This window comes from Cygnus atratus, chromosome 3 (genome assembly GCF_013377495.2).
Source record: "Cygnus atratus isolate AKBS03 ecotype Queensland, Australia chromosome 3, CAtr_DNAZoo_HiC_assembly, whole genome shotgun sequence".
Classification (NCBI taxonomy): Eukaryota; Metazoa; Chordata; class Aves; order Anseriformes; family Anatidae; genus Cygnus; species Cygnus atratus.
This window is the reverse complement of record NC_066364.1, coordinates 74,145,481-74,170,937: the sequence shown is the minus strand read 5'-3', so window position 1 is coordinate 74,170,937 and position 25,457 is coordinate 74,145,481. Positions and strand designations below refer to the sequence as shown.

The window sequence follows — 25,457 nt, the reverse complement described above, 5'->3', positions numbered from 1 at the left end:
CAACTGTTTAGCTACTGCCTATGGTTGTCAAAAACATGTTTTACAAAGTATTCCTGGATTTGTGCTATTATGGCCCACACTTCCACAAAATTTTGCTGCAAGGAAACTGCTGGTAGGGCTAACTCTTGTGATGAAACAAAGTACAGTGAGATTTAATGCATTTGTTAGGGATAATTCATTTAAGTTAAATTTTCCAAATGTTTTGGGGGGACTGGTAATACAAGAGGAATGTTACTGTGAATACTATTAATTTGGTCCTTTTTACCTGTTTCTGTGGTATTTGCCAGGAACTGTGGGGTGAAGTCAATCCCTTTCTGGTTAAGTAATTTGATGGCAAATTGATGGCAGTCAATTTCATGCCTTTTCATACTTTTCTGCTTGTCATGCAGTCAGCTCTTGTAGTAGACCATGGTGCTTTGCCATTGACGGTCACTGCACAGTCTATATGCTTTTCCTAATATTTTTTGTCATTTGTTATTGAAAAACATCACCAGAAAATTATTAAAACAATACCTGAATATATCCCCTTGTAGATATTGGAAAATGTAAATGTAAAAGGACCTCCACTGAAGCTTATTAAAACCTGGGGAGGAACTGTTAGTTTCAATGAACTAGGCTGAATCAATGAACATCCTAGTTTCAATGAACTAGGATGAATTAGGCTCTACTGTAAGTAGCTAAGTGCTCTCGGTAAAGTTCTGTGCTTATTTGAGTCAATTGTAATGGCTGATGGCTTCAATGAGTTTCACCTGATCAACAGGTGTTGCAGATTACTTCATTGTACATATTTTGCTGAAGACAATTACTGAGAATGATTTCTTCTTCCTCAGTCTGCAAGCAGTTCCTCAGGTTAGGGAGAACTTTTGTTTGTTTTGAAAATGGTTCTGTTTATAGTGCTCTAGGAGGTGCTACCTGTGTTACAGGTATTGCTTACAAAGATGAAGAGCTTTGACTCTAGGTCAAGAAAGAGCTACAGAGAAAATTGTCAGAAGCTAGTTGGCATGTGCATAAGATCTGTTGTTCCAAAGAAAAGTCTTCTAAAGGAAAGAGCCTGAGAGTCAAGAATATGAATCAGATCAAATGATATATTTGAAGAGAAAAGAGTGAGTTATACCAGGTAAAGATTATTTATTTATATATTTATTTATTATATAATGTTACTAAAAGGGCTGAACAAATTTCATCACATGGTCTGTTAATGTTCAGCTGGCCTTAATCACTTTTCACAGCAATGCAAACCCTGTGAATACAGATAAGAATAAGATGTAGAGCTACTTATGTTCCTAGAGCTGTCTTTATGCTAGTTAGAGAAGCAACATAAATTCATAATAAATACTATTTAAAAATGTGGAAATGAGAGAAAAGAAAAAAAAAAAAAAAAAAAAGGTCTTGTTACCAGTAAATCTTCTAGGTAATCTAGAATCATTCCTGTGATAGAACTAAAGTTTCTAAGGAATAAATACCCTTTTTCTTGTTGGTTGTTGTTGGAATGTATGTAAAATAGCACAAAAAAAATCAGAATATATTCTTTTTGAAAGCTATCTTTCATGATTTCTTCCTGCATATTGTATTGCCATCAGAGTTAGCCATCAATGCAAACAGATAAGAGTTTGATCAAACCATTCCAGTGTTCAGAGGTAGTCACCATTGTAGCTGGTGGTGCATCAGTTGAAGCCTTTTTCTGTTCTACACCACAAGATATGTAAGTCCCATGACCATCAATCTCAGTGCTATGTTGAATTGCAGACTGCACAGAAAGCTTCACACAGAAAACTAATGTCCTATTTGCTATCTGAAAGTTTCTAAATCAACTCCTTGAAATCATTATGTAGAATTTGCTGATAAGGTAGTTTCTTCATTTGTTGCCTTTTTCCTTTCTGTTGTTTTGTTGTACAATTTTGCTCTCCTGGTGGAGTAATTTCTATTTTTCTTTTACCTTTGAGGACTCCATGAGTAAATCAGACCACTGTCTCTACAGCTTCTTCTACCCTCTCTACTTCTTGGTCTTTATTAATTCCCCATGATCAGGAATTAAAAGTGTAAAGCCCTTCTGCAGGGCTATGTTTCCAAGGTTTATATAAACTGCAAAATGTGTACAAAACACTGAGTTAATGGGCTGGAATTGTGGAAAGGAGACCTTAAACCCTAGTTGCTTTTAGCCCTGAAAGTAATAATTTGTATACAGTATTGCATAGTGTCATATTCTGCAATAAGGTTAGAAACTGTAGAGTAGAATAGTTCAGTTGTAAAGGGACCTACAAAGATCATATAGTTCAACTGCCTGACCGTTTCAGCGCTAACCAAAAATTAAAGCATTTAATTAAGGGCATAAATATAAATGTATATTAGGGCATAATATATAAACTTATATATGCCTCCTGTAGACGGCCAGGTATGGTTCATCAGCCATCTTGCTAGGAAACCTGTTCCAGTGTTTGACCATCCTCAATGAACTGCTTAATTATTAATCTTTAAGATATATGTTTCTCCCACAGCCATTATGGTTTTCCAGCACTGTGTCTATGGTGCATTCAGTATCTGTTTCAAACACAAGTAGCCCAGCAGAAAAATGTAACATGCTATAATTTCTCCATGCCAAGAAAAGGTAAGAGGGAGGTTCTTGTGGAAAAACTCTTAAATAGAGAGTGACATTTTTACAATGAGGAATGTTGCATTTAACTTGATAATAAACTTCACTGATGTTGGTTTTCAAGGTTGTATAGACTCTGAACAGCCATTATGATAACTGGAAATAATGTAAACTCAACATGGTAGTAACTTACTGGGAACACACAGAAACAAACATCATAACCAGGAAAAATAAAATGGGCTACACCAAGAAAAACATTGGTGTTTTAAAATATTGAAATATTGAGACGTAACTTTCTCTGCCACCCTTAGCATGTAGCATGTCTCCAGCTTGTTGGAAATGGGGTGTTGACAGGGAAGGGAAAATTTTAAGGAAGCTGCAGTTGCTTTTCTCTCTTGTAGTTGCATCCAGCTGTGAGATACTGCACCTCACTTCTTAGCATGGGCTTTTCAGAGTGATCTAACCATTAAGTTGCTCTGTATGCCTTTCACTGCATTGATTGGATCAGAGGGTGTTCAGTGTGACTGGATGGAGTCCTCCCTGCTTGTCAAGGAAGAGGTAAGTACTGCTGTTAAGGCAATCCCTGCCAGTCACCAAAATAAACAGTAGGCACCCAAACAAATATACACCTATGCAGAAAAGAGTTTGGAACAGGAGTCCATGGTCTTACCTCTGCTCCCAGCAACATGAGATGGTGAAATTTACAAGACCAGAGATGATGTGAAAGCTTACCTAAAGGGCTTGAACCTGGACAGTGTTCCTCTTTGCCATGAGGGTAATGAGATCAGGGCTTTGGCTGTGATATGCAGACTCCCATATTCTGTAGAAGCTGACCTACAGAATAAAAAGTTACAGGATGGACCCCCAACAGTCTCTCTAAACAGGCACCAGTTTTATAAAACATAGAACTTCATTATATTTGAGACTGTTCCCCTATGAAGTTTTGATGAATTCAGCCAATAAATTCAACAGCCTTATGGGAGGAGAATGAAGGTTCCAGGGAGAGAGCGAGGTCTTGCCTGATATTACTAGAAAATCACCTACGATGTTAGACTGTTTTAAATCTATACTTTGAATTTAGAGCTATGGTAAAAGGAAAAGATATATTGAAACCCTACATGCTGTATGAATACCAGCAAGCTTTTATTTCTGGCTTTCCTAACACACAATCTAAACAAAGCAATTTGCCTGCAGTACCTCAGAACAAGCCTGAGCTTACCTTGTTTTTTCTGTTTAAGATGCTTTATTTATAGACACTTTCCTGCTGTCTACAGCAGGAAAAAATACTTCCTAGTGGATGAAACTGGGTTTCAAGACTGAGTGCAGCAGTGCTTTGGATTACCTATAGGTTATATTTCTGAGACAGAAGTGTGTGAAGTGTGATCGTGAAACTGGGATGGAGACAAACATCTAAGTAACACATTTTTTTAAATGACTAAATTTTGACTTAAGGGCTTTTTTCTTTTTTTTTTTTTAAAGTAATTAGGTTAATAAACTGTCTTAAATCTAATCCTGGAGCCTGCTGATGTCGATACCAGCCTTCCTGGTGGTACTGATGTGATGGTGTTCGTAGATCCTGTAAACACTTTCTGATTTAAGGGCTCTGTTGCCTTTTGTATAAAGCCTGTCCTGCACAGCAGACAGGTTTGAATTACCCAGTCCAGGTCCCATGGACCTGAGTACAGGGTCACTCCTGCTGCAGTAGGCTGCTACACAGGTCCCTGTGAAAGCTTGCAGAACAAATGCTCCCAGCTCCTCACACAGACCCCTACACTCTGGTTGATTCTGCCTTTTTATATAATAACAATATAAATTAAAGTAAATGGAACTCATTAGTGTGACAAAGTATGCAACAACTGTAAGATATTTGCATTTCAGGGCATTTGAGGGGAAAGATAATAGCCATAAAACTTGTAGCAATAGATCTGATTTCTTGGCTGCTTTTTCTGTTGTTCATTGCAAACAGAAGTCCCACTGTAGTACCAACAGTAATGGAAGGAATGCTGCAGCGTTTCCATTTATGCAAACATGGCTTGAGGAGCAGGAGCAATAGCTCAGGGGTAAGAGAGATTTTTGCAGCTTGGCGCCTACATGTTTCACTACTAACAAAGCAATATTGGCTTAGTCAGATTTGTGGTCACCATACATAGGAATGCTGGCTGGGAGTGATCACTGCCTTGTGCAGATGGGAGGTTTTACCTTTATTATAAACTATAGCTGGATCCAACTCATTTGTGTCTCCTGAGCATAAACCAGAAAGCCTTTGGAAGGAGGAACTCAGGCTTCTGTGTGCAGGCCTGCAGAATGGCTACCAACTGAAGAACAGCTTTCTGAGTCAGGCAGATGTGATGACTGGTGCTGTGCTTGATAATCACCAAAGTGCTTGTCACCTAGTTTGCCAGGAATTGGACACACAGTCTGATATTGCCTGAGGTTCTGGAGAAGTGGATTTCACTAAGTATGCTTGTGGGATTAACGTACAGGCATTGGTGGTATTTATTTATTTTCTTCCTTTCTACTTGCACTGGGAACAGAGTATATTATTTTCAAGCTAAAGGATATGTAACTGAATGGCCATCATAAGATGATGAGGCATTGCATATGGTCTTAAAGGCCATCAGACATGCCTGCTGTTTTCTGTCAGGGAAAGGCTAGCTTCCCCCTTATTTCCCTTGACATCAGCTTGCCTGCATTTTGATTTGATGACTTGGTGCGGGTTCGGATTCAGGTCTGACACTTAGGGAGGCTCCGCTTTGGCTGTGGTTTTGCTAGATATCATGCTGTTTAAGACTACCACTTTTTTTTTCACCCTCTCCCACAGGCCATTTCCTGGTGTACAGACTCACGTGCAGCCCACATCCCATGTGATGGGTCCTTCTGGTACGCCATCTACCTCATGTCATTTCAAGTTCCTGGAGAAGCCTGTGACTTGATTTCATCCTGCATCCAGGCCTCCCACTAGATACTGGCCTGTCTGTGGAAGGATATGGGAATGCAGCTATTAACAGGTTATAAACCTCAGCTCAGTCCAAGGCTAAAAGACTTCAGTCCCTGAATGCTGTCAGCAAAGCAAAGTAGGAAGTCCTCTTTCCTTGAAAGTTAAAATACTTTTGATATATAATGAAAAGTTTTGGTGCTCAGTGAACTAAAGGCACCCCCTCAGACAACAGATATTTTTTTTGGAGGTCAGACAGTGTGGCAGGGGAAGAAGAAAGAGTTACCATATGATTAGATGTAAGGTCTTGGTTCTTCAGCTCCCTTTGCTTGTTAGATTCCAGTCTCACCATTGTGCTAGAAATTGGTGCCAGCAAGCAGCGGGGGGGTGTCTAGGAGACATGAGTGGGTGCTGGGTGCCTCAGACTTACTGCAGCCCCATTGCTCAGCAGCATTGAGTCAGGCCTACTTTGTCACAGCCTTTTTGATTTCTTTAAATGAGGAAGTGAATGGAGACAAATGAGGGAAAGGGGAGGAGAAGGGGCAGAGCACAAGTGAAGAGGAAAGGAGTCAGCCTGTCTGAATGGAAAGCACTGCTGTTTGTTCATGTGCAAGGGAGAGGCTGAAACTTCATGGTGTGAGAGTGTGGGGAGGGCAGGGGTGCAGGGTTACAATTACAGGAGCTTTTTTTTTTTTTAAAAAAGGGTATCACACGAAGGATGTTGTCACCCAACTGGAAAATAGCAAATGTACTACCTGTATTTAAGGACAGCAGACTTGTTCCTCTCTCGTTCCTCTCTTTTCTTTGGTAACTTCTTTTAGACCACGGAAGCATGATTGTCTGCAGGGGTTTGAACTAATGTCAGCTGGGCTGCTCCTGGACAAAACTGAAGAAAGCAGTAATTAGCACATGAGGCAGTGGTAATTAGTATGAGAAGTGCCTGGGGGGCCAGAGTGGGCCTGCATCTGCGCAGCATGGGAGGACCTGCTGGGGAGGGGAGGGGACAGTGTGTAACAGAAGGATAGTGCATGCATGGGGACAGAGGGCACCCACAGTAGATCTGGGAGGGGATAGGGGGCCCTCAGGAGGGGACTTTGCTGGGGCCATGGTGGGGAAGCCTCATGCAGGGCTGGTCCCAGATTAATCATAGAATCAAAGAATCATCTAGGTTGGAAGAGACCTCCAAGATCACCCAGTCCAACCTCTGTCCTAACACTAACAAGTCCTCCACTAAACCATATCCCTAAGCTCTACATCTAAACGTCTCTTAAAGACCTCCAGGGATGGTGACTCCACCACTTCCCTGGGCAGCCCATTCCAATGTCTAACAACCCTTTCAGTAAAGAAGTTCTTCCTAATATCCAACCTAAACCTCCCCTGGCTTAGCTTAAGCCCATTCCCCCTCGTCCTGTCACCAGGCGTGTGGGAGAATAGACCAATCCCCACCTCGCTACAGCCTCCTTTAAGGTACCTGTAGAGTGCGATAAGGTTGCCCCCGAGCCTTCTCTTTTCCAGGCTGAACAATCCCAGCTCCCTCCTCATGGCCTGGACTGAAATGCTACTGAGGCAGGGTGAGGCACAGGTCTGTGTTGCTGGGTGGGGGCCTGGGGTCAGCGGGGTGTCTGGCTGGTGTCTGTGGTGATGGCTGGGCCCTGGTGGACTGGAGGCAGCTGGTGGTTGTTGAAGTGCCAGCTGGGACACTTGGTGTAAGGTGGGGAAGCCATTTCACCCAGCCTGATGGCCAACTCAGGGGCTTCCTATGCAGTGGGAAAAGCCAAGCATCACTGGTGTGGTCCATGCCACCATGGGGCTGCTGCCCTCAGTGACCTTGTCAGAAACATCACACCAGGCTCCAGTGCATGTATGTATTTCACTACAGGCAGCCTGAATTTCCCCAAGTCTGGGAAGCCATGCTCAACTGTACTGAAGTGTTTTACTGTGCTTCAAAACTCTTTTCCACCCTCATGTTCTGCAGGCAAAAAATATCCCTCTGCCTCCCTCAGGAGGTATTGAGAGGAGAGTTGAAAATGTAGTTAACATCTCTTCCACTCCGCAAGTGTCAATTACCTTTCTTTTCCCCACTCAGATGGTCTATATATATATAGCTATAAATATAGCCAGCTAAATTCAGGCTGTTTTCAACCTGTGTTTAGCACTGAAGTGGACTGGTTCTATTTTAGGGCTGAAGAAGTGTTTGCGTGCCTGAAATCTCCAACTTTTTCTAACTTTATCAGTTGGTCTAATAAAAGAGATTACCTCGTCCTACAGGTCTTGCCTTGCTTACATCCTTCAGGCACTGTGTCTACAATAACACTTCTTTCCTATTGCTTCTCTGCCACCTGCAGTGCACAACTTGAATGCACAAGGCAGAGGATGAGGGAAGGCTTATTGGGGTATTTCCTGATTTTTTTTTTTTTCCATTGTTTCATTTTGCAAGCTTGAAAATATTCCTGAAAACAGAAGAAGTTGGGTTGGAAGGGATCTCTGGCAGTCACCCAGTCCAATCCTTTTGCCAAACTGGGCTAACAAATTTTGATGACATGCTCAGGATCTTACCCTGTAAAGCTGTGAGTACTTCCAGGGATGGAGATTTCACAGTCTCTCTTAGCACATGCTCCAGTGCTAAACTATTCTTGATGTGAAGATTTTTTTTCTTATGTCCAACCTATTTCTCCCTTGCTGTATCATGTAGCTGCGGCCCCTTGACCTTTCACTGTTCACCTCTGAGAAGTTGTTCTTGCTTCTCTACCACTTGAGGTAGCGGGAGGCTACATTATTATTTTTTTTTCCTGCCTCCTCTTAGAAGTCTGATCTCTGGTCTATACAAAATGAGATCATTCTGGGGTGCTCCAATCTCTTGGCAATCTCAGTGCTCCTCTGTTAGTCTCTCTAGTTTATCAATGTCTTTCTTGCACTATAGTACCTAAGATTGGACACAGTGTGCCGGTGTGGAGTAGAGGAGAGCAAGCACTTTTGTATGTCTGCTGGCTATGTATTTGCTTAGGCAACATGGTGTGTGGCTAGCTTTCTTTGTTTCAAGGCACACTGCTGGCTCGTGCACCTTGACCCCCAGGTACTCTTCTGCAAAGCTGCTATCTATCCAGTTCACCCCAAGCCTGTACTGCTCTGTGAGGTTAGGCCATCCTCGACTATAGGCATTACATTTTTATTGGTTGACTTTCAAGAGGTTTCTGTTGGCTTGTTCCTCCAGCCTGTCAAGGTCTCTAACTTTTTTTTTCAACCCCAATTTTTGTTAAGCATGTGGTTCCCCAGCCTCTTGTGCTTGTTTTTATGCAATATAAATGTGTTCAAAGACCTTGTTCCCCCACAAGGCAGCGTTTTCTTTTACTATAAACTGAATAGGTGTGGTGGGATGGGTTTTTAGAAGCAGCCTACACTTACCTGCAGTAGAGATACTCTTGGATAGAGAAGGTCCTGTGCTGCCCAGCCTGTTGCTCAGTGCCTTTGGACACTTGTACACTAGTCATACTACCCTCCCACTTACCACCAGAAATGATGGTAATAGGATGCAGACCTGTACCCTAGCAGGAAATACAGGCCCTGAGGTGTTCATCTTTGCTATCTGCTCATTGATATAGTCACTAGGGAGACAAATTTGAGAATTCCTGCTCCTGGACAGGTCGAGAAAACCCTCTTATTACAAACATCTGGCTTTTTTTTTTTGCTTCATGCCTTACCTTGTACTCTGCCTCATCTCCCATCCATTTAGAGCTTAAAGCCTCAGCTTATAAGAAGGCTGAACTCAAGGCTGCTCCTCTACTGAGGTTTTGAGACTACTGTGGTCTACTCAGAGAGGAAATTAAGGGACAGCATCTGAGTAAGAGCTTATCCCACTCCAACTCTAGATGTCTCTTCAGGGCAATCACAGGCTCTATTTTGAATGGGGAAAAAAAAAAGTCTCCTTATCTGCTCTACACCTAGCCAGCATACTGTTATGTTTCTAGAATAAATAAAGGTAACTTTCACAAGAGGTTTGTGTGTGCTTAAAGAAAGAAAAGGGGAGCAAATATAATCAATTAGGCAGATCCTTCTCAGTAGCAGCTGCCACTGCCTCTCTTCCACTCAGCATGCTGCAATACGCTCTTTTTTCTCTCATGTTTTTATGAAAAAATCACGACCTTATTATCATGTTCATTTCCATCCCTCCAGCATAAATCAGTCACAGTAACAATTAAATGGTTCTCGAATTAGAAGTAAGATTTTTTTTTTAAAGGGAAGAAATTAAGAAATGACTGGAGTGGCAAGAAGGGAAAATTAACCGCTTTATTTCCCCCACTCCTCACTCCCTGCATCCCTGTTGTTGAAGGAATGATATGGTCTGCCTTAGTAGATGTCAGTTTATAACGTTTATTCTGTACTACTTAAAACCTATGAAAACCTATGCGTATCTATACTCTTTCTCCTACTTCTCCCCAGTGTACCCTCTTCCAGTGAGCCTATCGCATATCAGTTTACTGCTCCTTGTTATGTAAGTCAAGGCTCTGGCTGCATCACTCTTAAATATGGGCTTCTAATACTGTTTAACAGCGAGGGAATCCTGGTGGTTAATGTGCTACCTCAGCTGATGGGTCAGGATTTGACTTTCTGATTGGGTGTATGAGTTCCTAGGTCTGTTTTCCTGGGTAGCAAGAGCAGCCATGCTATAAGGATGGTTTTTGCTCTTTCTGACTTTATTCAGTCTCTTCTTCAGGCTAAATTAAATTCCTCCACCCACATACTTTTTCTTCTCAGTCATGGTTTCAACTCACTCTTGTCTGGAGTCCTCCAGTTGTTCTAAATCTTTCCCAAAGAGCAGTGGCTGAAACTGGTCACAACATTTGGCTGAAGCCTCCTCTGTGCTGCTCACATTGACAGGAGTATTTCACCTTCAATAGTGGTCTGTACATCCCAGAATGGCATTTGTCTTGCTCACCACACTGACACTGTTGACTGGTGTTGACCTTATCATTCACCATATTCCCAAGATATTTTCTAAATAATTTTCTACTGAACCAGCTGTTGCTGGCTGCTGGGCAGCTGATTGTTTTTGCACATATTGAAGTTCATGCAGCTGTTCTCTGAATGACTCTAATTTATCAAGAACATTTTCAGTTCCAACCCTGTCTCTAAGACTATTTGCATCCCTCTCCATTTCATGTCATCTGTAAATTTAACAAGCATATTGTGTATTCCATCATCCACAGTATAAATAAAAATGCTGGGAAAATTAGATCCAGATTCAGGGCGAATCTTCACAGAATACTGCTTGGTACCTCTTCCATTTGAATAAGGAAACTTTTTAATTCCTCTTTGAATATAATTTTACATGTTATGGTGGTTTTTGCTAGTTTATTATATTTATTTATTTATAACACCCTGGCTAGCCTACCTACTTCTAGATGATTTTTTTTCTCACTTAGGAGAATGCTGCACAAGGCAATACTAAAAGCCTAAGTAAAGTCAAAATACACAGCTGCTACTGTTTCTCCCCTGCACTAACACCCTTAAACCACCATGCTGTTGTTATTCAGCTCATCATTCATTGTTCAGGTTCTTAGAGCAAGTTTATTTTTCTAGGATACTTTTTCTTTTTGGAAGTTGAAGGTAAAGTTGCTGAGCTTTAACTCCTCTCTGCTATCTCTTCCCCATTTCTTTTAAAGATAGACCCTGTGCTGAAGCTTTTCCTGTCATTGGTGGGTCATCTGTCTCCAGTGTCTTCTCAAAAGTATCTGCTAATGCATCTGAGACAGTTTCAGGCAGTTTTTCTCATGTTCTAGACAGATGTTCATCAGGTTCAGCCAAATCAGCAACACGTTACTCTAAGTACTGCCTAATCTGTTCATTCAGGCTATAACTTTTTTTTTTTTAACATTTATTTACCCTTCTCTCACTGATGTTTCCTGTACTAGCTACCTGCTCCCCTTTTCAGTGATGAGTGAAGGATAAAAGTTTACTTTGGCATTTTTGGCCCCCTCTTTCCCTTCCCTGTTGCATAGAGTGGCCATGTTTCTTTGCTTTACCCATTAATGTTAATGCATTTTACTCATGGTGTCTTGTCCTGGTAGAAATGCAAAGGTGGTGCTTCTGTATGTTTCTCTGCAGGGCCTGTGTCCCTCCATGAGGAGATGTGTCCTTCAATTTCAGGATGGCTGGCTGGAGGTGTCACTGTATTGGCAATGTTCGCTCACCAGCTTGAAGGCCCTTTTTCTACAAGCACTGATGCTAAGCCCTCCATGTTCACCACTGGACAGCGACAGCTTGCCAGGAAAAAAAACATGTTGTGCCACCAATCCAGCAGCCATAGGCAGACTGGCTTGGCTGGGGAGGCAGGAGGGGCTAAGAGGAACCTCTTTTAGCCATACTAGGTTGTCACCATCTTGAGAAGGTGAAGCAGGCTGTACTAGGGAGACAAAAAGAAGAGCTACTTGGAAACATTAGTCCATTGTAACTGGCCTTGCTGTTGCTAGCACTGACAGCAAGTGTCTGGTCACCCTGGCACATGCTGACAGTTAATACAATGCACTGTTTTGTTTCTCATTGGCTTTCTCATGGGTGGCCAGTGGATCTCGGGAGCAGGATGTTGAGGTCAGGCCATGCCCCTGCCCTTCTAGCATGGCCTTCTACAGGTACCAGTTGCTTTCATATATCGTGCAGGTATCTGTCAGGCTGTGTGGCCATTTTAAGATTGTGTACAGATATGGAGAGCTGTCCTAAGGACCCATAGGCCCCTTGGTTGCCTCCTGACACTCAGTCTCTATGCAGCATTGAAAGGAGTTGCACTGTTTTCCTCCAAATTGCTTCCCCCTTTGAGATAGCTCACAAACTTCTTGTCTTCCTAACTCTGCTTCTGTGGGCATCACTGCCTCATCCCCTAGGGATACAAGGTCCTGCAGGAGCAGCACAGATACTTATGTATCTGTGTACATAAGGCTAAATACTACTAAATACATCAGAGCACAACAGTGACTCATTTATTAGATCATTTTGTGCCAGAGTACAATAATATTGAGTTTCAAAAAAGTTTGCAGTTTTTAACAGTGATCTCATGTGAACATGCCATCATTATTGAGATAACTAGAATTGTGAGCCTACCTCACAAAAATGACTTCATAGATTAAAAAAAAAAAAAAGCTATACATCCAGATTGGTTTCTTTCATTAGCTAAAAGGAAGGGTGAGAGGAGCCATATTTCTCTCTGTAGAAGGCATTAAGGAATAGATGACAGGGAGAACTATTAAAAGTAAAGAAACTGGGACAAGATTAGCATGTAACAAAATATAATCTGACGATCAACAAAGTTTTAAAATTAGAAGACTGAATTTCTAAAGCAACATGCTAATGAGAATGTTAAAAGTTTGTGAAAGGGATTATTTGATATACAGTAGAATCTGACCAACCATGGGTCTAATGTTAGGGAATAGGCAGAAGAGGCTCCTTGAGTAGCAAAACCATGGAGAGCCCTTGGCAAAAAAAATAAATAAAATAAAAATAAATTAAAAAAAAAAATCAGAGACAGTTACCAAGCAGTGTGACCAGAGTCTGAGCTTAGCAGGAGCCTACCGGTATGTCCAGGTCTGTTTGGTTATTTGTATACTGCTATGGATAAGAAGGAAGGTAGCATAGTTTTGTAGGCTGTGTCTGTTTAAAATGCTCTGTTATAGAACTAGGAGAGTTTTGATCTGTGAAAGTTTTTGGTCATGTAAAGCTTTCCCTTTTTCAAGTGTATTTTGTCTTTCCTCTTTCTTCTAAGTGCGTGGTACAAGAGTCCATTTCATCATGGAGAGAAACCATGAAGTGAGGAGCCTGGCTCATCTCTTAAATAGCGTGGAACTGGCCTACAGAACAGATGTTAAACTGTACACCTCAGGACACTTAAATCATAACGAGCTTTATAAGCCTTCAGAGAAAATAAAACAGGGATGATGGTACTCTGCCAGGAAGCAAACTAGTTTCATGACAGAAAGAAATCAATTCCTAGCTGAAAATGAGAGAACAAGGAAGATGAAAAATTGTTCTGGTAACTTTTCTTCCAGCATTCCTCTGCTTCCAGCACAGGCTGAATCTTCCTTCCCCAACAACAGACATCCACAGTCACCTGTGACCAGTGTTGGTGCCTCAGTAGATGCAAGTTCTACTGCACCGGAAATATTAAAGTTGAAAGCACTGAAAAAGAAAGCGGAGGAGGGAACTGACAGATTCCATATGCGTCTGAAAAGAAAGGAGTTAGATGTGTCAGAGATTATGGTGCTGAAAAACAAACCAGTTAAGAACAGCCGACAGTGTGCTGCTGAGCTTGCCAAAGAATACCAGTTCATACCTTTATATTTGGCTGGTGTAACTAAAACTGATCAGTTTAACAAGTTCCTGCATTTCCAGAAGGAGTTCATAGCAAAGCATGAATTGTTACAGAATGATTTCACAGGAAAAAAAGTATCAGAACAGCATGAAAGGAAGCTGGCTAAGGTAAGAGACTTCCAAAACTGATGGAAAAGTAAATTTTGGGGTACCTTTCTAGGTGGATTGGTTATGTGTATTCCAGGAAAATTGAATGAATGCGTCTAGACAAAATCACCCTCTAGCTTCTTTTCAGAGAGCTAATCACATGTATTTGCTTAGTTGCCCTCTTGTAAGGTGCATCTACTCTGTGTTCCAAAACCTTGAACCAAAGCTGTACTCCGCTGTTTTCTCTTCCTCCCCTTGTCTTGTGGAAATGCTAAGTATACAGTAAAGCAGGATGCTGCAAGCTAGTGATCTGCATGGGAAAATCATTTGGCCAGCAGCTCTACCTGTTGTCTAGGAGCATGTTTAAGATAAACTGTAAAAGCTACCTTCTCTGTGCGTGCTGTAGACTGTCTTTATGCACAGATATTTGCTGCATTCTGGGTGGCCTCCTGTGATGAGTGGAATGGGGGATTGAATTTGGTGAGTAAAGCAAATACACCTTGTAGAAGTTACTTGAGTTACTGCCCTGGGGTAACCATTAGCAATCTCTTAAAAACAGCTGCGGGAGTGAGAATAAGGTACTGGAGTCATAGAAATTAGAGACGGAACTTAATGAAAGCAGCCTGGGGTAGGTAAACTAACAAAACATGTAGTGTGAGTGAGAGCTCCAGTCTCCGGTGGATTCTATGAAGTATCATCTGTCATGCAGTTAAGCAACTGGCCAAAATGGTCGCTTCCCACCCCAATAAATAATCTCAAGCAACCATTCTCTTATGCCTCTGGTTTAAGAAGCCAGAGAAAAGGGAAGAAGGGATGGGGGAAAAACATTTAAGGCAAAATGATGTATTATAGCAGCGTAATAGCTCGATCTTGTATTTTTTAAAACAGTTTTTCCCAGAAAACATTTTCCCAGAAACACTTTGAATCAGTAAATTTTTGTGAGGTAGGGTAAGCCTTGCAGTGATGGCTATCTTTGGCCTTTGATTAAATGGTCAAAATTTCTATCAGCCTTGGTTTGAAATAAGGATATTCACAAAGTGAAAAACTGCCACAGTTGATTATCTACCTAGGAGGCTTGTTGTGAAAAAGTTAATCTTAAGAACAGAGCACTTTGAAGTGAGGCCATCAGCACTCTGGAGAAAGAGTTTTTATGACAGAGGAGGTTTCCTGAGAGACTCTTTTGCTGTCTCAGGTTTATTACTCAGAGCTGATATGTAAAACCGTGAGATTATAAGCATATGATTTTAAGCGTTGCATTCCTTAGATAGGGTTTATCAGGTTATTTATATATTAATTATGTCTTTCTAAGCTAACAACAGTTGCTTTAAGGGATGCAATATGTTCCAAGGTCTGCTTCTTCCAAACTGGAGATGATCTGTTGAAATCAGTAGAGAGACTAATTTATGCTTATGTAAAGGTTGGCTGTAAATGTGTAAGCAAGACATTCAACAATAGGTTGAGGTATAATGTCATAATTGTCTTCTGGAACATAAATCAGTGACTTCTTTGCTTTCTACTAGTTTTTTTGATAATCAGTACATCCAGTCTTTTTGAATGTGATCTTTCTTCTTACTGTGATCAAAATGCAGTATTCATGCTATGACTATGAACTTGATCTGGATTCTCGTAAGGTTTCTTACTGCATACTATCAGGAGAAATGACATAAACTTGAATAACTTATTCTGACAGTAACTGCTGTAGAGCACCTTCTGCACATGTGGATATGTAGTTGTTTATTTTGATGCTTTTACCAGGAGCTTCAGAACATCTGTGGCTGTGATCCCCTCAATTTCAAGCGACTACAGGCTGCTGAGGAGGTTTTTGAAGATATATGCAACAGTTCTCTGATACTTGGTGATATTCTCAAGGAAATTAAGGTAAGAATTATTCCAAAGATTTAGCACAACATAAGGTGAATGTACCTGATCAGGTGGGAAGAGCAGTCAGCTTTTGGGAAAGATTTATAAGTTCTTTTCTAGGTTTTCCCCTAATTTACTGCGTGAGTTGCACAGACACAAAACATTTGGCTACAACTTGAACAGTTTGAAAAAGACATTATTAAAAACAAAACAAACAAAGCCCCAACATTCACTAACTTTTTTTTTTTTCCTGAAACTCTAGCCCTAATTCTAAAGTCCATAAAATATTTTGGAAAAAAAATTCTAGCTGTAACCTACAGGTGAATTAGCTTTCTACCTCTCACTCATGACAGTTACATGTGAGGAGTGATAATTCTCACCTGACGTATATTAATGACTTTCCTATTTTTTCCTATTTTTTGATTTTTCACTGTGCTGAAGGATGAGGCTTGAAGCCTTTTATGTGGTATTCAGATCTGTTTCTCTTTTTGGGCACTCAAGACAGTAATTTGCATGTGAAACAGAAATAAAATATTTAGGATAAAAATGAAGTTACACTCTGATTCTGCACACTGTAATGTGTTGCTAATGACAATAAATTCTACATTAACTTTCTCAGTAAGAACCGAGGAGAAAAATGTAATTTGTCTATATTTATTGACAAAGAATTACGCGCTGAAATCCAGCAGTTGTAGGTGAGGGAAAGATAGGTATTACGAGCAAGAAATCCTTGAGGAAGAGGAGCTAGCTGGGTAATTGAATTGTACTGGGAATAACACTGGCAAATACCAACTCTGTGTTTTAAATAAAACCATATGTGGCAGCACAAGTAATCTCCTCATGCCAGCACAAAAGTTATGATTTTTCTGGAACCAAAGTGAAACAAGACTATAATCTCTGGACTGTGTTAAACATTTTCTGATGTTCTTTCCTCTCAATTTGTTCAGAGTGAGTATGAGCTGTACATAATGATGGTTCTGGACTCTCTGCCTATAGCACAACACAAGGTAGTATTTGGTTGTCAATCTTTGCTCCTAATTACACCATAAGGCCTAAGGACTGTGTTTTTGAAAATAGGCGTCTTCAGATCCACATACAGTTGTGAATTTTTCTTTGGGTATGCTACAGAGAAAGGAAGTATTTGAAATCAGACATGGGCACTTTCTGGACTTACCTTTGACATGGGAGATCTAGTGCCTTTGCTTCAGTGCTTACAGTTTCTGTAGGAGCAACCCTTAGGGATAATAACTGAGAGAGTAGCTGCTGCAGAATAAGCAGAGAATTGGCTGAATAGCCTTTGCTGGATTTCTGAAGTATCAGACCTATTGTCCTTGTATCAAACTTATTACTTATTTGCATGTGTCCCTCACTGCTAATAATAGGTAGAGAGGCTGGCCTGAGCACTATTTTGGTGGTGTCTGAAAAGAATAAGTGGCTTCACTCTCAACCCTAGAACAGGCACATTCAACCTTGTGAAAAGTTGCTTTTCCTCTGTGTCCAAACCCTTAGGGCTATGGTACATAGGCAGGTTACAGACATATAGACAGCTGTTGAAGGCACATAGAGTGAGGAGGCCTCAGGTAAATGTCTTCTCTGCTCTTTGTAGAGGTGGCCAAATTTGAATTTCTGCTGGGAGACATGCGATGAACGTGGCAGAGGGATGTGTGGTTATTACAATCCAATGTCCTCTTCAGTGGCTCCATGTCAGGCTTACTGTAGAAGTGATGCTGTACAGGGGGTGACATTGGCTTCAGGCTGCCAGGAGTAGGGTTGTGCACCCCCCCCTTTCCTCCTAACTCCCTTGTCAGTATCGTCTCATCTCTGGAAAAAGGAAAAGGCACCAGGAAAGGTGTGCTCCACCACAGAAGAAGAGCACAGAGGAGGTGTCAGACCCTGACAATGGGTGCTACCAGCTCTGACTGTCCCTGCAAAGCCTTCCCAGGGTCTCCTCCCACCCTGCCTGTGGCCAGGACCCCATTTCAGCCTAGCTTGGACCTGTGAGTCCCTGCTCCCTTCTCTTGCATTCTTCCTCTTTAACTTTCCGTACTCTAAAACTAGCCCCTTTCTGACCTGCTAGCTTTTTAGGCTGGTGTACTCCATTGACCCTGAGCAGACCGTTTGGATTTGCTCTGAGGATTTCACCTTAGTTATCCACTCTCTTTGGTGTTGAGCCTGGGAGCTTCTCTGTGATATTGTCAGTCTGTTGAAATGAAAATGAAAGTTAATGATGAATGCAGCACAGCTTACAGCATAAACATTTCATCTAGCATAAGTAACGTGCCACTCAATGGCAAAGCACCTGAAAGGATTGTTGGAAAATTAGGGGTTTGCATGGGTCTGAGTCTTCATATTGGCTGGTTGAGACATGCAAAGGAAAAAGAAATTGTCTGTATAATTGTCCATATTCCTTTTTTTTTTTTTCTTTTTAATAATCTGTTACAAGCCTTTAATCTAGTTACAAATGGAAAGAAACTCTTTGGCCAACTCTAAAACCTGCCATAGCTTTTTTTCGTTCATGCCTGGCCATGTTAGCTGTTAGTCTATGAGTATCTCATTCAGAAGTTTTCAACAGAATTTATTTTTACTAAAAATGTAATTTTAAAAATGGTACCAGAATCTGCGTGTTTTGCAATGGAAGTAATGCTGCTACATGACTTGACATTTTACTCTTGTTTATGCGTTCTTACAGGCTCTAAAGGCTCAGGTCAAAGGGATGGAAACAGTGTCCTCAAGGGCTTCAGAAATGCAGTCTGTCAGGAAATACCTGCAGGTTCTAATGAAAAAAGTCAGTACTGCCCTGGAAAGAAGCAAAGAGTAAGTGTTGCAAATGCTTTCTACCCCTCTAGTAGCAACTACCTAAATGAGCTAAAACAGCAACAAGTAAACAGAGTTCTAGAAGTTTACAGAAACTTCAAAAGATTAGACCCTGTGGATGGCTTACTCTAGGTAAATATCTTTCTGCTTTCTTAATATATATTTTCGATATTTATTTTTTTTTCTTTTGTACCAATCACACTGGGGGGACATAGTTTAGCCTCAAAGCTAAGGCTCTGAAGCCCAAAGTGTTTCCCTTTTTGCCATTCCTGACTGATGCCATTCAAGGAGCTAATGTCATCACAGAGAAGTCTCCTGACCACATGGGCAGCAGCCTGCATCATGAGATTTCAGACTTGTGACTTCTGCTGGAACCCGACTTTGTTCCTTATAATGGAAGCAACAAAGCATGCGCTTTGTTGATTGCTTGTGTCCTGTCCTCTAAAACAAGACTTGGTTTGACTAGCTAATTCTCAGACCTTCTCAGGCACTCTGCCATCATTGGACTGGCCCCGTGTTTCCATGACTCTGTTACATGATGCTGATGTTATACATCACAGCTTCTAAATCTCCTTTCTCCTGCTCCAAACTCTGATCTAGCTTGCTGCCCTCAGTGTTGGAATTTATGGCTGGTTAATCCCAGAGATCTAGTCTTTAAGCTTGAAAACTGTCCTGCAGGAGATCTTGCCTACCAGCTTTCCCCTTGTTTCCCCCTTTACTATCTTTCAACAGCTTGAAGAATTCAGAAATCACTCTTTCACTAAACTAGTGGTTGCCTGACTTATCCATTCCTTTTTCTTGTAAACGTTTTTCTAACTAGACTAGATGACTTAAGAGGTCTTTAAGTCATTGCAGTTGTTGTCTCCATAATATTTAGTGTGTACACATTAGTGTTACGTTGTGCTTTCAAAATGTAGTTTAGATGATTCTGCATTTGAGATAAAGTGTGAAAGAGGCTCATGTTCCCTAGTTTCTACTAGTCTAAACAGGAGGATAATAGTGGTCCAGCACTCTACGCATGTACACTTCTCTATACAGAGAGAATGCATTATTACCTAGTACTGTGGGATAAAGTCAAACTGGCATGAAGTTAAGATGGATCAGGGCATAGTATGGAATATTTATAGATCATGCATATATAAATTTTGTCTAGGCTACAGAGATTGATTTTTGTGCAAGCTCTTATAAGTATTTAAAGGTAAGGGGGAAAATCCAACATTTGTCTTCTGCCAAAGGGCTGAAAGAGAATAATGATAAACATCCTAGAATGATCTAGTGGAGTTCTTGGGAGATTTGACAGCTCTGGGTAAATAAATAAATAAATACTCTAGAAGACCTTTCAGTTCTGGATAGTAATCTGTTACCACAGAAATTTAGAATCTTGCTATATTGTAATGATAATTTTCCTGCAAAGCTTGAATTTTAACAATCAAAATCTGAAATATTTGCATGCATTAATTGCTACTGGGAGCCTAAGACCAAATTTTTCCTTTTCTTTCAATGGACCGTGTGGGAAGGGAAACTTGAAGGGTGGGCAGAAGAAAAGACTTTCATACAAGACTTATGTCTTTTGTTTTGTAAATAGCATTGGTTAGTAGATATTAGAATATCTGATAGGATTTTGGAGATCTGATAAGGAGAGGGGAAGTAAGAATATTAAAGTATATACAGAACTAAACTGTCCACTTATGTTATTGTGCTGCCTGTCTATGTGTGTAGGTAATGTGTAATTGCTTCAGTATTTTCATACAGTGAACAAGAAGTTTCCTCTCCTATGAAAAGAAGCTGCAGTTTTAATGAAGCAGAGGGAGATTGCTTAAATCCTGAGGGGCCCAAAAGCGAACATAGTGCTCAATGTGAGGTCACACCAGTGCCAAGTACAGAGGGACAATCACTTCCTTAGTTCTGCCGACCACACTATTTCTGCTTCGGGCCAGAATGCCGTTGGCCTTCTTGGTCACCTTGGCACACTGCTGGCTCATGTTCAGCTGGCTGTTGACCAGCAACTCCAGGTCCTTTTCTGTCAGATAGCTTTCCAGGCACTCTTCCCCAAGTCTATACCACTGCTTGGGGATGTTAGGACCCAAGTGCAGCACCCAGCCTTTGGCCTTGTTGAAGGTCATGCAATTAGATGTGGCCCATTAATCAAGCCTATCCAGTTCCATCTTCCTACCCTCAGGAAGATCAAAATTCTCACTCAATTTGATGTTGTCTGCAATCTAACTGAGGGTGCACTCAATAAAGATGTTAAACAAAACTGGCCCAGTACGGAGGCCTGGGGAACACCATGTGACTGGTGGCCAACCAGATTTAACTCCATTCACAATGACCCTTTGGTCCTGACCATCCAGACAGGTTTTAACCCAGTGAACAGAACATCTGTCAAAGCCATGAGCAGCCAGATTCTCCTGGAGAAGACTGGAAAACAGTATCAAATGCCTTGCAAAGTCCAAGTAAACAGCATCCACAGCCTTTCCCTCACCCATTAAGTGGGTTATCTTGTCACAGAAGGAGATCAGGTTTATCAGGAAGGACCTGCCTTTCATAAACCCATGCTGAATGGGTTGGATCAGCTGGTTGTCCTGTACGTGCCATGTGATGGCACTTGGGATGGTCTGCTCCATGACCTTCCCTGGCACTGAAGACAGACTGACAGACCTGTAATTTCCTGGATCATCCTTACTGCCCTCATATTTGCCAAACTCCAGTCAACTGGGGCCTCCACAGTTAGCCAGAACTGCTGGTAAATTATTGAAAGTGGCTTGGCATGCAATTCCACTAGCCATAGGTATAATAACGTTCCTTACATGTAAGAACTATGTGCTCACATAGTTTGTAAAGGATCTTGAAAATGTATTTGTGAATCTCTTGTTCCCTTTTGTTCTATTCTAGATTGAAGAATGAATTAGAGATGGTGCTATGGATAAGCCAGACTTCAGAGGATAAAACAGGTAAGGGATATGACAGTTCTGAGTAAAGTATAGATGAAATATGGTGCAAATTGTGGCTCTAAGGTGTTCTAAATGGCTGGAAAAAAATATCCTCAGTTGTTGAGATTTTTCCTGTTAGTATGATCAAAATGTGCTGACATCTAATGAAGTTAGTCATGTGACATCTTTCTTACATTTCTTTCACTCCTGGCCTTATTTATAACTGGAAGATGTCAATGGGAGACTTTCTAGCACTGAAGGAACCTAGGGAACTGCCAAATCATCTCTGAGTCTGTGACTGATTCTGTCGCTATTAGTCACAACATTGTCCAGTCCCTTTTGGATACTTGCAGAGTACTATGTTTCAGTAACAGGAATGAAGTTTACAGTCTGTTTATGTGCTGCCTGAGAAAGCAGTGTCTTTTGATAAGGCTTTTGATCAGTGGAATCTGGATCAGGATCTTTGAATTAGCCATAGTAAGATAAAATACGTAAATCTGGACAGTTGTGGAAGGGTGAAGAGAAAGCTAATGGATGATGAACTGGGAAATCCTGCAAAATTCCATTAGGATAGAGTACAGTATAACTACTCAGACTACAGTGTACCTTTATTGTATGTCTTTATTGAAAAAAGTACTCAAAGTATAGTTTTGTTCTAGAGTATGAGAACATGCCAGTTTGCAAATTATAAGGTGGCAAAAAAGGAAATAGCTGTTAAAGTAGTGATATGAAATGTCTTCTGCATTTCCTTTTGAGGGAAAAGAAAGATATAAATACTCTTTATGCTCAATGTCTGTGTGCCACTGTCTTACTCCAGGCTGTGGGCAGTTGTTCACCTCACCATGTGCAGCTCCTACCACTGGCATCTAACTCACTTTTACAAACACGCTCTAAGTAGGAACAATGATTGAACAATCAAATCAGCTTCTGGTTGCTTTGCTTGCTTGCTCTTGTTTTTTGTTCCCTCAGCATTTAAATGGTCCAAATTCCTCCCTAGTATAACTGTCTTCACATCAGTGAATGCATTTCTTGATGCAGCTTCCCCGAATATGTTTGTTTCTACAGCATGCTACAGGTTTTGAATTTCAGAGCTTTGCAGACAACCACTAAAAAAAATAAAATAAAATAAATAAAGCAGTCATTGGCTCTAAATCTCCTGCAGGACTAATAAATAAAACAATCAGAACTCTCTAGGCCAATGCTTTTCTGAGGAATAGTTTTGCATAAAATGATATAAAGCCATTTAAACAGTGGGTAAAGGTTTCTCCCCTTCTCCTCCCTACCAGGTACTAATTTCAAAAGTACTTAATCAGTCAACATCATACTTCCCCTCCCCACCTTCCTTAATTACACATTGAGGAATCAAAACCAGCCAAGTCAGAACGATGTAAATGTAGCTGTTCTTCTTTTTAAGTTACAGCTGTATTTAGAAGCCCCAGCCATGAAACTGGGGCCTGAATGTGTCAACAAGCACAGGCACTTCAGGGAACAAGGCTCTGAAAATACTATTTTCTTTTTTTGGTTTGGGAGGTGGGATGCTAAGCAATCAAAAAAAGTATTCACTCAAAGTTAACTTGAAATGAGAATTTTATGATTTTTCCAGACTAAAAAATGGGGATTTTTTTTAATTGAATAAAACATTTTCCTAAACTTTTCTAAATAAAAAGGCATTATTTGATTCTCTCAAGGTAGCATTTCTGTAAAGTCTTTCCAGGTCCAGTAGCCATCTTGATCCACCGGAAGGATATTCTGTCTCTCACTTTCACTGGCTCACATGAAAGGGAAGGACTTTTTGAGAAGCTAGCAGCTGTTAGCCTCCAGGATGGGGGGAGGTAGGAAGTACAGCAGGGTATGGTACTTTTCCCACGCAAGTCAGTGCATGGCTTAAGTCAGGCTCACACTCTCTTCCTCCACCCTGTCTCGCTTTCCATCAAAGCTGTCAGCTCTTGCTGAACCTATTGATTGCATACAGATACTGCGCCGCAGACCAGAGGGAGGCAGGGGGAGCTGGCTGCCTATTGACAGGCTGCTCAGAGAGTAGGAAATGTAGGTGTTCTGGGATCAAAACAGGCAGTTTTTAATCGTTAAAACATCCTCATTACCCAACACAGTGGCGTAGTCCTGAAGTAGATAGACAGCATGGCACAAAACTGTTAGATTTCAAGCATGCCTAATGTGAACTATGGTGGACTTCAAAAGCCCCTGCCCGTCTCAGGGTAGCCCCTGAGTCACCAGGATTTTCTTGATCTGCTCACTGCACCAGTCAGACAAGCCAGGCCACACCATTAGGAAGTCTCATACAGTGGAGAGATGAGTTGTTCTTCTTCCCCTTCCTGTTCCCTTTGCCAGTGCATTTCCTTCCTCCTTTGTTCTTCTCTCCACCTACTCTGCAACTGCAGAGCCTTGGAGGTATAACCACACACCCTGACACCTTTCCTGGCTGCCCCATTTATTTGTATTAGACCAGACCCTTGGAGTGAAGGAAGCTATTAGTTTGTGCCTGCAGACTCCCTCATTCCCTAGATGTATAGCGAGGAGCTAGGTGGCTGGTAATGCAGCTGTAATGCAGCTCCCACCGCAGCAGAACAGACACTGGAAGGCTGCAGATGAGCTCACTGATAAGCTATGAAAAGCTGAAAAGTGCTTTGAGTTGAGTGAGACCCTGGCTAGGCAGGACCACGAGCTGGCTGTGTAGGATCTTGTAGGATCACATTATTTACTTGTTTTAGTGAGGTGAATGGATGTGGTGGCAGTGAAGTTGGCCTGTAAAATGCTGAAGTGTGTTTTCTGAACTCCGAAGGGAGTACAGCATGTTTATTCTGCTCCTTATATGCTGTTATCAGTTTGCCATGCTGGTGTGGGATGCAGGAATTTTCTCCTTGGTTATGTTCTCATTGTATGCAGAGATTGACCATATTTTTGCATGAAGTGCTAAAGGGCCTTGGTTGGGATGACGATGAAAGGTGAGTGGCCTAGCTCATGTGCCAGTGTTCAGACATTTGCAGGTGGAAATTAAGTGCGGGTACAGTGGGTGTGAGTATCAGCTGAGCTAGGGCAATGTCGTGGGTGTTCCTGTCCTGTACTGTTTGGCTTGGTTAACTCCATCTTGTTCTTGGGTATGCTTGCTGAAAGTGCTATGGATGCAGCCTTAGATGTCAGGTAACTTCCACTCCCAGCTCTGTCCTTTTAACTACATCTTTGTGTGTGTATGTTTTTATACTTCCAGAAACCTGCAGATGACAGGAGACAAAGGGAGCACAAAAACCTCTTTCTGTTTCTGAACAGCATGAATCTATGGGGTGTAAAATTCTCAGTAAATGGGAGGAAATGAAAATACTGGAGATCAAGAAGAAAGAAACAATGGTTTATGCTGGGATAACAGATATTACGGAAAACACCCTTAAAGAAATAGAGGCAAGAAATCACTACTTCTAAACCTTTCCTAGCATTGTTTCTTGAGAAATACTGTTATACATTGTTGTACTACAACAATGGAACCTTTAGAACTGAGATTGGCACTCAGCACTCTTCATTTTCTTTTCTAGGAACGTAGTATGTTCTTAGAGCATAGGAGTACCTGGATAAGGTGCTCTGTGATCACCACAGTGTCCAGACTCTGCCCCTGAAATAGGAGGCTTGTAATTTTATCCCAACTGTGGCAGATGATGGTCTACAGACATAGAGGTTGTTCCTACGTTTACATTGCAACTTCGGGCACTTGTAACTAAATATACATTAAATAACTAGATTATCGTTAGTTGTTACCTCTTGTATTTCTTGGCCTGGAGAGTGGTAATAACTAGGTCTAACTATGTCTATCAATGGGATGCTTCCAGGTGGGATCTTTTAGGAATCCCAAGCTGGCTAACTCATCTATGCTTGAACC

The 25,457-nt window shown here is 41.3% G+C and overlaps 1 protein-coding gene across 1 annotated transcript; it reads left to right on the top strand.

Moving 5' to 3' along the window:
- The first annotated feature begins 13,301 nt into the window (after window positions 1-13,301).
- C3H6orf118 (chromosome 3 C6orf118 homolog) lies at window positions 13,302-25,006 on the top strand. The gene is made up of 8 exons (XM_050709822.1): window positions 13,302-13,420; window positions 13,559-13,988; window positions 15,723-15,845; window positions 16,775-16,834; window positions 18,517-18,641; window positions 21,534-21,592; window positions 24,415-24,467; window positions 24,815-25,006. Exons 1-8 carry the CDS (start codon window positions 13,302-13,304, stop codon window positions 25,004-25,006), a joined length of 1,161 nt encoding a protein of 386 aa, XP_050565779.1.
- The last annotated feature ends 451 nt before the right edge of the window (window positions 25,007-25,457 follow it).

Coding starts and splice junctions, on each gene's coding strand:
- C3H6orf118 (XM_050709822.1), top strand. CDS start 13,302: ATGGAGAGAAACCATGAAGTGAGGAGCCTGGCTCATCTCTTAAATAGC. Junction 15,846..16,774: donor ATATTCTCAAGGAAATTAAG/GTAAGAATTATT, acceptor CAATTTGTTCAG/AGTGAGTATGAGCTGTACAT. Junction 16,835..18,516: donor TGCCTATAGCACAACACAAG/GTAGTATTTGGT, acceptor GCGTTCTTACAG/GCTCTAAAGGCTCAGGTCAA.